Source organism: Aptenodytes patagonicus, chromosome 7 (assembly GCF_965638725.1).
Source record: "Aptenodytes patagonicus chromosome 7, bAptPat1.pri.cur, whole genome shotgun sequence".
Classification (NCBI taxonomy): Eukaryota; Metazoa; Chordata; class Aves; order Sphenisciformes; family Spheniscidae; genus Aptenodytes; species Aptenodytes patagonicus.
The window spans coordinates 66,523,961-66,538,256 of record NC_134955.1 but is presented as its reverse complement, the minus strand read 5'-3'; the positions used below and the strand labels follow the sequence as shown (position 1 = coordinate 66,538,256).

The 14,296-nt window shown below is 41.5% G+C and overlaps 1 protein-coding gene across 2 annotated transcripts in view; it reads left to right on the top strand.

Moving 5' to 3' along the window:
* The window catches only part of MNAT1 (MNAT1 component of CDK activating kinase), a 129,104-nt gene that overhangs the window by 78,581 nt on the left and 36,227 nt on the right, over positions 1–14,296 (top strand). For both annotated transcript variants that reach the window (XM_076345646.1, XM_076345647.1), the window contains one exon: positions 11,963–12,084. In XM_076345646.1, coding sequence (XP_076201761.1) covers positions 11,963–12,084 — 122 coding nt within the window. The remainder of the gene's footprint in view (positions 1–11,962; positions 12,085–14,296) is intronic.

The following is a 14,296-nucleotide window of genomic DNA, read 5'->3' as shown; positions in this document are numbered from 1 at the left end:
TCATATGTACTCGATAGAGTTTCTGATTTGCTCCCATTGACTTCAGTGATACGGTATCAGTTACCCCAATGCCTGTAGCGACGGGTTTGTGTTTCATGTAATGAAGTGGAACGGCGATGCAGATGCACAGTAGCCCAGTGTTGCTGGATGGATGGCTTCCAGGTAGATGGAGACTTGGGCTGACAGACTTAGGAGGCAATTCTTTGTGGTCAGCCAAAAATCAGCTCTTGCTGGTGAGTCTAGAAGTGTGTGTGTGTGTACTTAGTCTCTTGTATACCTGTATGATTGTACCACTGATTAGACTCAAAAGGCTTGGCAAATCCTATTTGTGTGGGAAGCTTGAGTGCAAAAACTTGCCTAATTTACTTTATTTAAATCAGTATAATCCAGCTTAAGGCCTTTTGGAAAGTACATCTAAGTGAACGGTGTTTTAAGTTAACACAGTGTCTTTCGTGTTCACAGTAAAAGCTAGTTTCATTTGAAAAGGGTATGCTCATGGTTACCTTATACAAACTTTTTGCCATATTAAACATGGAAGGACTCAATTCTCCTGCATGCACACATCGTCTTTTGTGAAATTTGTACTTAGAAGATTTAATATCCTCAAGTTTGCTTTATGATCAGCAATTCTTCGAACTCGCAAACAAGAAAGTGTGGATAACTTCAAATATCTATTTGAAGTCTGATTCTGAGGAATGCTTATGTTGGTTTTGACCTTACAATGTGAAGTTTGATCTCTGTCTCAAAACTGCAGTATTCTAGTGGAAATGTAAATACAGTCTGAACTTTTTAAAAATATCTTTAAAATATGCTCTGTCTCTTAAAGACAGGGACTTTATTCCAGAGACTCTGGATATTCAAACCATGGAAATGTATTTCTGTTTACAAGGGCCCTGATTCAACAGCTGATCTCTAATGAGCAAAGCTCATTTGCATGTGCGTAATTCAGAAGACACCAATCTGTGGTGGTTTAGACTTGAATATAACATTTTTGGTAATTGTGAAGCTTCACAGAATAGAGAAGGGCTAAGGGTGGAAGCTGACTGAGATGATTTAGAGTTTTATATAAGCACATAAAGCTGTAAGTTGCCCTGTTGTGTTTGGTTTTGAAAAGCTCTTGTTAACTACTTTGACATCTCGCTTTTATTCTCGAACATCTGCTTTAGATTGTTTGCCATAAAAGTACAAGAATTAATTTTGCCCTTGTTTTTGTTATTGCTACCAGAAACCAAACTATTTATATTACTTCTTGTATAGGGATTTGGACCCTGAACTATTTTCAGAGTTGAGGAGAAAATGACTTTGTAATTTTTTTTTCTTTTCCTCCCTCATGCTCCCCCCAAGCTTACAGGTAAAGTTAATTTAATTATAGTTTTTAAGTGCACAAAGATGTTAGGCATGGCTTGTTAAACTGTATAGTAAGCTCTACTTTGCTTTATTTGGCCCAATATTATGAGTTTTAAGAGAATTCAAATGATCAGCTCATTTTGGTTTGTTTCTCAGAACAGCAGCTGCCCTGGGCCAGGGTAAGACATTTGCATCATCTGTGGAGAGCTTAGTACATATTTTACTGTATGGAAATAATATATGAAAGTCGAAGGAATGAAAACCTTGCTATATGTTTTGTCCTTTGATTAACAAATGTTCTTAATACTTGTTCTTGGGGCTTCCTTTTTCTTGGATTACAGCTTGTTTGTGTTGTTTTCCAAGAAGCAGTAACTAGCTATGGCATGCGATGTCAGTATAAGCCCTGATCTTCAGCACACCACATTTGAGGGATTTCTTTCCCTGTGTTGTGTATTATTGAATTTCAGGGCATTCTGCTGATGTGGGTTCACCTACTACTTATGTCAGAGCATATAGTAATCTTCCTTTCTACAATGGAAGTGTTGTTTTTAAGGCAAAACTGTCTTGTTATAAGCCTAGAGCAGGAAATACTCAGGCAGCCTCTCTAACTTGCTCGAAATCTGATGTTTGTGCTGCAGTTGCTTTCACAGCAGTCTCCTCTTTCAGAATCTGTGTCGACACTTGCTTTTTTATTTGAATACAAGTGTTTTAGCAAAAGGGTTCACAAAGGAGCCAGTGAACAAGATAAAACAGATGAGGCATCTCTTTATTTTATAAATGAGAAATAGGATTTTTCTGGGACTAAGTGAAATTACCATGTGATTGTATCGCTGTTTTGCTGCCAGCTTCTATTTCTCCAAGTGAGATTGTAGATTTTTCATGGCAGGAACCATTCCTTTTTCCTTGTTCTAGGGATGCCATAGATGTTTCTGGTTGTTGTGCTTCAAGGAGCTACAAAGCCGTAGCCGCTGAAACCGGAATAATGCAGTAGGCCATGGTAGTTCTTGGGTACGTGGAGGGACTCTCTCTGCAACGCTCTCGCGATCAGAAAGGGCTTACAAATAGTGTTTCTGATCCTGCGAAGTTCTGTGAATCCTGCCAAAGTGCTGCTAAAATTCAGGTGCCATTGGAAGTATACGCTATTTTGAAAGCTGTCCTGTCTGTGGTTCAGATTTAAGCATCGTCTTGATATAGCCACTTAAAACATAGAGGGAAGCTTGCACAGAAAGAAACTAAACCTCTCTGGAAGGACAAAAGAGTATGTTTTGTGCAGATTAAAAATACAGTTGCTTCTGCCCCAGGGAGTTTTTTGTCTAGTTTGACAAAATTAATGTGCATTTACAAAGCAGTGCCGTGAACTGTGTGTTACATTTGCAGTGTGTCTCTTCCTGTCCCCAGAATAATCGGCTAATGTCTACTTGCGTGCGCTGCATGCAAATGAGGAAAATAGCCTAGAAATAAACTACTTTCCACCTTATGTTAAAAGCAGTAATTTCTAAATATATTGCTAACAGGTTTCAGTTTTCATTTAAAATTTGTTCACAAATGTAAATGTAGTCCACAAATATTGTGAAGGCATATCATGTACCACTAATGCCTGATGACGCTTTCGTCATTTTTCTACTTTAAACTTCAGTTTTCCTAAATTCCTCCTTTTTATCTTTTTGCCTGTTTCTAATAATTCACTCTGATGTTCTTTCTTCCTCTTTTTTCCTATTCTGTACATACTCTTCCTTTCATCTGCCTTTATTGTCCTTTTCTTCATATTTTATTCCTTTTTTTGTCCCCGTTGCTATAAAAACTTCCCTGCTTTCTTTTGCCAGACAGTTATCAACCTGTAGCAGTCCCTCCTTAAAATCTAGCTATTCAAGGAATCTCACTTTATTTCTTCTCTTTATCAGGCAGCCATAAGCCATGCTGAATGTGGTGTTCTGCATCTTTATCAACATTTATCTGGGTCTAGGCTGCATGCTCAGTAAAACAGGGAATATGTCTCTGATTTTCTCTCACACACACACACACACGGAGTTTCTCATCTTCTACAGACTGAGGTCAGCTTTCTGCTTGGTTTTGTTATTTTAAGCAGTCTTTCTTTTTAAATCATCCATCAGACTCTACATTCCTTAAAAACAATACTGTATAGCTGTGGCTGTTTGGATGGGGGGGGATCTGCTTTAGAGGATCCCAGGAAAGAGCAGATAGTGGAGTACAGTGATGTATGGTTGTTTATCAGCTTCTGTTCTACTAATAAAACAGCTAATTTTTGCAGGTTCCACTGTTCTCCAGGAAATCCTAAATAATTTTCTTGCGTAATGGAGGGATCATATCAATGTAACACTCGGCTTTACTGCAACAAAAGAGGAACACTGGTAGATTCAACTGTACCGAGACTCAAACAATTGCCGCTGGTCGGTGAGGAATAGAATCATAGAATCATTTAGGTTGGAAAGGACCTTTAAGATCATCCAGTCCAACCGTTAACCTAAAACTGCCAACTCCACCACTAAACCATGTCCTTAAGCACCACATCTACATGTCTTTTAAATACCTCCAGGGATGGGGACTCAACCACTTCCCTGGGCAGCCTGTTCCAATGCTTGACAACCCTTGTGGTGAGGAAATTTTTCCTAATATCCAATCTAAACTTCTCCTGGCACAACTTGAGGCCATTTCCTCTCATCCTATCACTAGTTACTTGGGAGAAGAGACCGACCCCCACCTCGCTACAACCTCCTTTCCGGTAGCTGTAGAGAGCGATGAGATCTCCCCTCAGCCTCCTGTTCTCCAGACTAAAAACCCCAGTTCCCTCAGCTGTTCCTCAGAAGACTTGTTCTCCAGACCCTTCACCAGCTTTGTTGCCCTTCTCTGGACGCACTCCAGCACCTCAATGTCCTTCTTGTAGTGAGGGGCCCAAAACTGAACACAGTATTTGAAGTGTGGCCAAGTACAAAGGGACAATCACTTCCCTCGTCCTTCTGGCCACACTGGTTCTGATGCAAGCCAGGATGCCATTTGCCTTCTTGGCCACCTGGGCACACTGCTGGCTCATGTTCAGCTGTTGCTGTGCTCTGACCTCCACTGGTGTGTCTGTCCCTCTCTTAATGTTGTGTGTCATGATAGACAAAGCGGCATTTGTCAAATTGATTTCTGCTTCGTGTCCTTTGAAAATTAGGCCCTTAATGTGGGTATTTAAAACAATACTATATTCAAGCGTTTAATCCTGTGATTAGACTGGCTACTGCAGAGCTTGTGCTTTGTTGATAGCCAAATCAAAGTGATCAAGGCTCCAGAAGTCTGATGACAGAGATGCAACAAAAGTTTGCTTAATTCTGCTTAATGCTGTATTACTAATGTAGCACATTGGGAACTGGCGTAACGAACTGAACAGAACATCAACTTTGAATCATGTGTAGTGAAAGTTTGTCTCTGAAAATTGGGAAGAACCTGCGGTTGTACCCTGAGAAGGGCCATGTTGAGCTCTGTAAGTCACAGTAGGAAAAAGAATATGTGAGCTGATAGTGAGGTTTGCAAATGCAATTGGCACTCCCAGGGTGTCTGAATACCACACAGCAGCCAGTTCATGGCACGGCTCTTCAATCTAACTGAAAGTGGCCAAATAGATAGCGTGTGCAGGGTGGAGCTCCTGGGAAGCAGAGCAAAAGGTGCAGAAGCAGCTAAACGTCTCCATGCAGCATGGTGGATTGCACAAAAGCGAGTAAGCGCTTAGGAGCTGAGATTGAGTTGGGAGCACGACTGAGAAACAAGTGTTGAAAACCAATAGGGTGACCTGTGGGCTTATTAGTTACATGAAAATGCTGTTGTGTTTTAATTCTTTGTTTCCAAAAACAATGCTGTCTTGTGTACTGGGCTGTCCTTTGAACAGTGGCGGAGATTTTGAGGAAAGCTTGGCAGCTCCTGCCAGAACTCTGGAGTCTCCGTTGCAAACGAGCGAGTGACTCTTTGCAGCAAACATCCAGACTATCCCCTGAATCCTAACGGGGCTTCAGCAGCCAGTGCTGGAGAGGAGAGTACCGAACAGGCACTGCGATCCATTGATGTGAAGAAAAGGCACCAGGGTTTTCTGTGAAGAGAGTAGTCACTAAATCCTGGTACTGGCGCTGACCCAGAAGAATTGTATTTCGGCACGTTAGATGGACACAGGCTTTCTTCTGAGAGATTAATGGGTCTTTTTGGCAGGAGCTTAAAGTTAAGTCTGGTCAGGTAATTACTTATGTCAGAAAGTTGTAAAGGAAAATTTTGGAGGCAAGTAGAACTGATGGTGTGATTTAGCCCATGTCAGTCCATGGTTAATTTCCCAGGTACCTGTTCGTGTGTAACAAATCACATGTATGTGACCGTCCTTGTTAACAGTTTCTTCAGTGCTGTTGATCTCTTGCTTTATTTCTGCAATTCCTAAAGAAAGCACATCTTTTAAATCTGTTTTGGCATTCAAAAATCAAATTAAGTTACTGTGGAGGGGGAAAAAAAAAAAGTCTGAATTTAGTCAGGTTATTACTAGGCATCTGAAATCATCTACCCCAGAGGGAAGGGGGGAGGTGACCATCTTACATCTCTTGTCCTTCCACGTGTGGTCAGATTCTGTTTTTGAGATCAACAGGAAAACTTACGTTGATTTTGTTGGTTTCTGTCAGATCATTTGTTCTCTTTCTGTTTCGCAACTGGGATATCTCCATCGCACTTTTCATAATTGAGTAAAGAAATTAGATTTATTGTTGGTTTTCAAGAGCAGAAGAAAGAGCAGTTGGTTTCAGATATTTAAGTCTTTGGAAAAGCCTCACTGGCATAGGAATTTTGGGCTAAGGAATGGAATTATGCCTTTTAGTTTGACATTCTTCGTGTTTATTTAAAAAAAGCTGTGGAAGACAGGGAGGGTGAAGGTTAAAATAATATTAACTGAGCCCTCCAAATCTATCAGTTTCATTCTCCTTTTCCTGAGTATTACTGTAGTCAAAGTAAGTAGTTAATCAGAATCAGAAAGACATATTAGCATTGCTGACATGGATTTGTCAATAGTGAATTGGGAGGGTGGAAACTGGGGGGGGGGAACCCAAACCAACCCAGCTTTTGGCTCAGACCACATTGCCTAAGATATTTGCATTAATATTGTTCTGTGAGAAATTCTGTTAGTGTGAAATCTTTCCAAAACCTGAATTCTGTTGTGAGCTTAACAGTAAAATTGTTTCCTAAGACTGCTTATACTGAAAAATTCAAGGAATTTATAGTTTTGTTTTAACATTCACTTCAAAGCATTTGGATAATTACACACTCAGATGATGGTGTATCAAAAAGGGTCTTTGTTAACCTTTCCGTTGTGCCGCATACAATCGAAGTGATACTCGGGTTGTGTTTTAGCACTGTCATGCCCTGGCATCCCACAGTGCTTGGTTTCTTTTCGACTAGCTGTGCGCTCCTTACGCCAGGCTGGGGAGGGCGACCTGACAGTGAAATGAGTTAAATAAAAATAACATTGCTGCAAACTGACTTAATGAGATGTAGCACATAAATATTACTACTTGTGTTATCTGACGTGTGCCGTGTTCTGGTAGTGTGGTGATAGCAGACCTGAGTAAGTTCTTAAGCAGAGAGAAATTAAAAAAGCAAAAAGATTGGCTACATCATCTAGTCCAGCCACTTCTAGTACAGAAACATGCTTTGTCTGGGCAAGTTTTACTGACCCCAATCTCTGGCTTCTGTCTCTTGCCTGGGGATGTTTTCGCGGCATAGCTGTTTCTCCTCTTTCCCCTGCTAGTGCATTTTTGGTGTCAGTCTCCTTTCTCCTCCTCCTTGGCACTGGAGGGATTTCTGAGAAGACTGTCAGTTGTTATTTCTTTTTGCTGCCGAGGGAAGGAGGTGAAGGAAGGCAATGTCATTTTGGAGACAGGGAAAGGGAGAGACGACAGGATAGGAAGAAGTGTAAACGCTGCACCTTGAACTGATATTTCTGGACTCTGTGTGCTAAAATAACCTCTTTCTGCTAGCAGGCAAATACTGATATACTTGGCATTCGCCAAGAGTCCCTCCCCAAACCCCTGTGTGAAAGGTGCACTGATAAACTATAATTTTGATGCTCTAATAGCTGTGACTTTTCCTAAAAGGACATTGTTTTTTGTTTAAAATAAGCTCCTTGCCACTGCAAGGGCAGCTCTTCCCTGTATATAATCCACGGCTTTTTTTTTTTCCTTAATGCCATGTTGTATCACAGTCTGAAACAAAAATTGGCTACTGCTTTTGTTTCTTATTATTTAAACTGAGAGGTGTCTCAGTGTATCTAGAATAGTCAAAAGTGAATCAGCCAGTCAGTTTTATTTGTAACGCAAAGACATTATTTAAACCCCCCTCCCAATTTAATCCTGTATTTCTCTCATCTAAAACCATACAGTACATGAATGGAAAGTCAGTTGCTCACAAATCCATTGCTGTGCAGTCTTTTACATAAACAAAGTCATAAGGATAAGCAAATGCCTTCCTTCTAATTAGCAGTGTGTTTTGTGGCTCCATACATTCCAAAATGTAATAGACAGCTACGGTGCCTAAAATAATCCCAGAGAAAAAACTCTCATGCCACGAAGATAGGGGTGGGAGGGAGAGGAGGCAGGAAAATCTGTTGTCTGTGTGCTTGGAAGCCTTTTCTATCTCCATTTGGATACTGTCAGCTTCTTTTACACAAACATTACAGCATCCAAGGGGAATTAGAAATGCTTACCCATGACCACAACGTCAGATCTTAGGTTTGTCAGGAGAAAGCAATGCAAAAGCAGGATCTTGGACCTGCTGCTTTCATTTTGGTTTTAGCATGCTGATAAATGCCTCCTAATGCTGCAAAGAGGTAAGGCTGGCTGTCTAGGTGGAATACAGGAAATTTAAAAATCTTACCTCATAGCCATGAAATGGTTTTTGGATCTGTAAAAGTGCTGCATAAGTCCTAAGTAACAGTTACTGTCTCTTGTGATGTCTCTGAAGTTACACAACAGCTTCCCTTTTATACCAGTCTTTCATGAAATGGCTAGGGACCACTCAGGGCAGAGAGACAAGACTGAGATACTACTGGTCAAATGGCTTTTAACTGAGATAGTATTTGTCAAATTGAGCCTTTTAACTTCAACAAGATTTTTTGTAAATGCACCTTATCCCAGCATCAGTGGAAATAAGAAAGGCAACACTTTTCACTGGTAAGTTTTCATAGGATTCTGTCCCAACCTTTTTGCACCGATCTGTGCCATACCCAGCGTTGTGACCACGCTGTAATCTGCACAGGGCTAAACAAGTTGAAAGCCCGTGAGCTTGGGAGCCTGCATGGCCACGCCGCTGTACTTGCATTGCAAGGGGTCGGCAGTGCAGATACAGCCTGTTCATATCCAAAACATCTACAGAGCTGATGGGGCTGCAGGGCTTGACCAGGCTTCAGCCCCTTTCACGTGGGAATATATGTTGTAACTCTTATGCTTCCATCTAATCCCTTCCCAAATCAAGGCAGACTAAAATCCAGTTTACAGGAAAAAGCCGTTATCTAAAGGCCAGACAGCTATAGGGCAGGAACAACAGCCGGTCGTGGTTGGTTTTTTTTTTGTTGTTTTTTTTTTTTTTTTCCCCCATTGCTAAGTGGAATGTAATCCATGTTGCCAAAGCCCATCAGCTAAAGTTGTGATTTTGGGAAATGAAAACAAATGAGCTGTGTCATACAGCTGCACAATCTCCTTGAGGTGCAGATCTGCTGGCTGGACACAAACCAATGCAGTCGTTTTGCCATGCAAAAGTACGTACTGGTTCCTAATGCTTGTGCCTTGACCAAGTATGTAGGTGAGAAAGACATAGGAGAGAGCCGGTGCTCTGAAACTGATCTTGATGAACCAGAAATGAGCTGCCAATATTTAATGGTGAAGATAATTAACTATTGGAACAACTTACCTAGGGGATGTGCCTGGACCTTTGTTATCTGAAATCTTTAAGTCTAGGTTGGATGACTTTCAAAAGAAGGTGCTTTGGCTAAACTGCCAGTCCTTGGGCTTCCTACAGGAGCACAATGTCCTGGCCTGTGCTGGACATGAGGTCAGACCAGCTCAAGGATGGACAGCTTCTATATGCTGCTCCTCTTCTGATGTTCTACTTCTGCTCTCTGGGCCACCACAGTGCGTTGTTTTTGCAATACCACACCTCACAGAAATGTCCTGGCATGGCTTGGTGGCTTCCCCATGATGCATTCACCAGTGCCCACCATACAGCTGGTGTGCTGACCAGTCAGCCTCCCCACTGTTCATAGGCAGTGACCGGTTGACCATCTGAGAGTAAATGACCATCATGATCCCTTCTGACCCCTGGCACCTTGGGAACCCCACAAAGAGAGGAAGACAAATGAAACATTTTTATTCTGTTCTCCCAGGAGTCCCCAGACAGAGATGGGCATCTGTAGCAGCATAAATGGTGGTCGGGAAAGAGGCTTGTGATGACCCCTGTCCATTTGTTGGGAGCCTTCCCATGTCTCTTGGCCAAGGTCGGCAGAAGTCACTCTCGTTAAAAAAGTGTTAGGAATCCAGCAGTGGCAACTCCACTAACAGCGAGCAGCTGTTCTGGTGATGCCCTCCAGAGATGTGGCTCCTGCAATCTGAGCTGCTCCTTTTTTCCACACACAAGTGATTTCCCAAAATATTTATCATGGTTTTGATCTTTGCCTGAAACTGAATTTTCTTTTCTATGGCTGGAATAAAATTGCTCTGGATTTGGAAAGACTGAGACTTTTCACTCACCAGATGAGGGTGTACACATGTAAAATGTTGACATGTCTTTCCCTTCGGTTTGGTTAGAGACAAAGATATTGTTAAAAATTTAAATCTAAAAGTCTTATTTAAACATTAATCTCTTACAATGGGTGTAACATGTCCACATGAATGTAGTTACAAAGTGTAATATTTTCATGAACTTGAATAGATTGTAAATTGACAACTTCTAGCAACTTAAAAAGACCCTGCGTTTGTATCTTAAAATATCATGGAGTGGGAGTAAAGCTGAATTTTTAACCTTTCTTTTCCTACTTTTTTTTTTTTTTAAAATGTGTGGTTGCCTGGTTTTAATGTTGCAGCAATAGTTTGTGGCACAGAAATAAGAGTATGCTAACTGTGAAAGTTGGAGTGACTCATGGCTGACTTGAGAACTTTCTTCACCACGTTTTGCCTTCAGGATACTGTCACCGTAACAGTGTTAGCAGCAGCCCAGGCAGTGCAGAAAAAGACTAGAACTATCTGTTCTCATCACACAGAGCCGTTTCAATGGAAAACTTGAGCTGCTGATATTTCCATAGAGATCAGCCTAGATCCATGGTAGTACTTCTCAAGGACTTGCGTCTTCAATTTTCTTAGCTATTTTCTGCAGCTCTCTAAACAAAAATATCCATGCTCCAAATTCAGAAAGGTCACTGTCCTCAACCACAAATTTAATTAACAGCTTTCCCCTCTACTGACTTTTTTTTGTCTCTTTAGTTAATTTTAACCCAGTGTCCCACATTAGGAGCCTTTAGTTTCCACTTGAGGAGTAGATGCTTACATCAATGGCCCCAGGGAAGTGAAGCTTGGTAAGTGATCACCAGTGGGAGCCAGGGTTATACATGGCATTACACCGTGGAAAGCTTCCGATCTCCTGTTGCAGACAAAATGTCTACAAAAACAATACTACTACTTTCCAGAATTCCTACGTTTTGCAGATGTGAAGCTCAGTTTCTACAGGGGAAGCTACGCTGTTTTGGGGGAGCTCATAGTTCTCTGTCTTTCTGCTGCTGCTGCTAATTTTTGTGAGCACCATAGAATACAGTAGAAAATTGAAACTGTGTGAAAGATCAACAAATCAGTGTAGAATGTCATGCAGCAACATCTGTTAACTTTGGCTCTATCTCATATCCTCCTGACCCCTCCTTTCCAGCCACAAGTCTGTTTTGTGAGAGCTCAGAGTGATAGGGACTTGGAGGGGGGGCGAAATGTTTAGCTGTTTCTCAGTGGTCTGAAGGGCTTGCAAAAGTACCATCTGGAATGAAAATTTTATGTTTGTGTGTTTCTGTATTTTTAGTTATGAAACAAATGGGAATTTGCTGAATGAATTAATTGTATTGCGCTGTAAAAGTCTGTCTTGAGAGCCATTATATATGGGAGCTTACAAAGCATGCAGAGAGAAATGAAAGCAGCTTCCCTTTCTAATTAGGGCTTTCAGGAAATCGTTGATTACAGAATCAAATAGGGTTGCTTAGACACATTTGTTTGATATTACTTCTGATAAATGAAATTTTTACCTAATAATAATTCTACTAGTGACACTGGAAGCAGCTGCACTCTCTAACGGTAAGCCTGCCTTCAATAAAGCTTTCCTCTTTCCTTTCTACCTTGTCCAAACAGTTAGAGCTAATGGAACATTACTTCCAGACTGTAGTTCCCAGTAAAAAATTCAGATCGTGAAGAAATGAGTGATATAGTAGATAGTATGTTCTTAATGGGATGGTCTTTGTCCGCACCAGGTTAATGGTATAAGCTTGTTCTTGCATTGCATTGAAAAAAGGTCTAAACAAAACCTTGACCTGCTATGTAGAAATGTTTTACTTTTTTTTTTTTTTTAACAGGGTCAGCATATTTCACTAGCTCCCATGCAAAAGCTAGAGGAAGCTTTGTATGAGTATCAGCCTCTGCAAGTGGAGACATATGGACCACAAGTTCCAGAGCTTGAAATGCTGGGAAGGCTGGGGTAAGTAACACAGCAAGTTTTAATTCCCATTTCATGGCATTATAGCTGGGACTGTTACTATCTTCAGTTTGCCAGCACATAAGGGTTTTTTTTTCTTTCTTTTTTTTTTTTTAAAGGATCTTAACGAAATATTAGACTTCCTGCCCAACCAACATTTTGTTTGGGTGGATAAGCTGAAATTTTTGGTCCTCTAGCCTTTATAGATCTATTGAGAGCTGGACTGGATTGCATTAGTGTTTTTAAGGTTGTCCTTGGCAGTTGTAGTGAAGTAGCTGTTCATTTTCAGTTGCACGGTATTAAAAAATAAATAAATAAAAATCTGGGGCTTAATTTACCCAGCTGTAAGCCAGTAAAAATATTAAAGTTGGGCTGTTTGCCATGGAAAAGGGTAGATTTACTTGTCGACTGCTGTCTACAGTCAAACTGCGTTTGTGAGAAATGAAGCACAGAGCTTAAGTTTGTCAAAAAATATAATACAGGGCTGGTCCAGCAGCTTGGCAGCATCATGGTGTGCAGCCATGTTTGGAAGGGAGTTTGGGAACCTGCTGTGCCCGGGTAATGGAGGCTGGGAAGTCCAAAAGTGATGTGTCTGCTCTCTAGAGACGTGTTCGTAGCTGGAACGCCACCTGAAAACGTGTAGCTACTGGGATATTGAGTGTCATCCAGCCCATCATGGCCTAACTTTCAGGGTCACCAGCACTTACCGTGGCTGGAAAACTACGTGGCAGAATGAATGTGCAGACTGGCAAGGCAAGAAAGAGTTTAAAAAATAACAGTTTATGTTTGACTGTGCAATATGGGAAAACTGAAGCCACAAAGTTGAGACACTTTAGTATGCAGTTTCAGAGACCACTGAAATCCAAACAGGAATCCCATCTAGTTCACTGGCACAGGAGAAATTGTATCTCATCCAGAAAACGATAGAGGTAGATAGACTTTTTTAAATAAATAAGCAACCTAATGGTGCTTCAGAAAATTCAAGGCTGTCTGGAATTGAGGTTGTCTCCATTTTTATTGTTTCTCTGTCCTCCTGATGCCTGTAACTTTTATTATCTGATATCAAGCTTCTGAGACCAAATATTAATTAGCAGTTTAAACTTGGGCATAGCCAGACTCAGCCTTCACCACCTGTTTGGATGGAGCACAGCTGTGAGGGACTTCCAATGCGAGGGGAGCTTTGAGGCCCTCTCAGCCCTAAATCTCATAACAAATGAAAATGCTTGGGGGGGGGGGAAAGATGACTTGTGTAGGGAGGACTCCCAGTCCCTGTCCCTTCGTATGTGCCCCCATAAGGTGAGTGCTGGTGTCCAGATCCGGCAGGAACCCTGTGCTATCTGTGCCCATCCCAGCTGACCACCTGTGACACTGGTTTGACGGCAACCCAACACCTTGCAAAACAAAATCCTTTAAATATTGTAGTTGCGTTGCAACATCTGTGTGCGAGCGTATTTGGAGCAGGGTTTGCAAACAATGCTCACAGTCTTTTCTTGGAGACACTTTGACACACATGTCACTTTACTCCTCCAAGCATGAACAGCCAGACTTGTTCGGCTTGGCTCTGAAGGTGATGAAAGAGTTAAGAGCGGCAGGGGTGCTGGGTGGCTGTGGTAGCAAGGGGAGGTGCGTGGGTGGTGGGTGGGTCGGTGGTGCCCACCAGAAAAGTTCTTCTGAGTCCTGAGGCTGTTTGCAATTCCAAAACAAATATATCGATGCTGTGGGTTCCCAGCCGGTACAGCTCTAACCCTATTCCGTGGGGTGTCTGAAATACCTTCAACCATGCAAGGCTATTCGTTTATATATTTGTGTTTCTGCATTTATATGAACTCATGCGCGTTTCCTGTTGATGATGAATGCTTAACTAATGTGCCTCCGTCCCTGCTTTGGGTTTTTTCAGGCAGCTGTATACAGCTGCCTGGGTGAGGCAGAAGAGCTGGGCACAATGTTATCCACTCCTGCTAAAGATTTTTAGTTTCCTCTTCACTTGGACTCATATAAGAACAGGTTAAATCTAAATTTATTTAATTTTTTTTTTGTTTCTCCCTCTTTTCATGTTCTTGTTAATAATTTTGCAGTCTGGCTATTTATTGCTGCTAAGTAGTTCCCTCAAATGTGCAGGCTGTTATCATCTGAGTTTCTGGAGCCAGAATTATTGCAAAGACACTGCCAACCTGGAGACTTTGAATTCACTTCTGGTAGCGTAATTTATTGACTT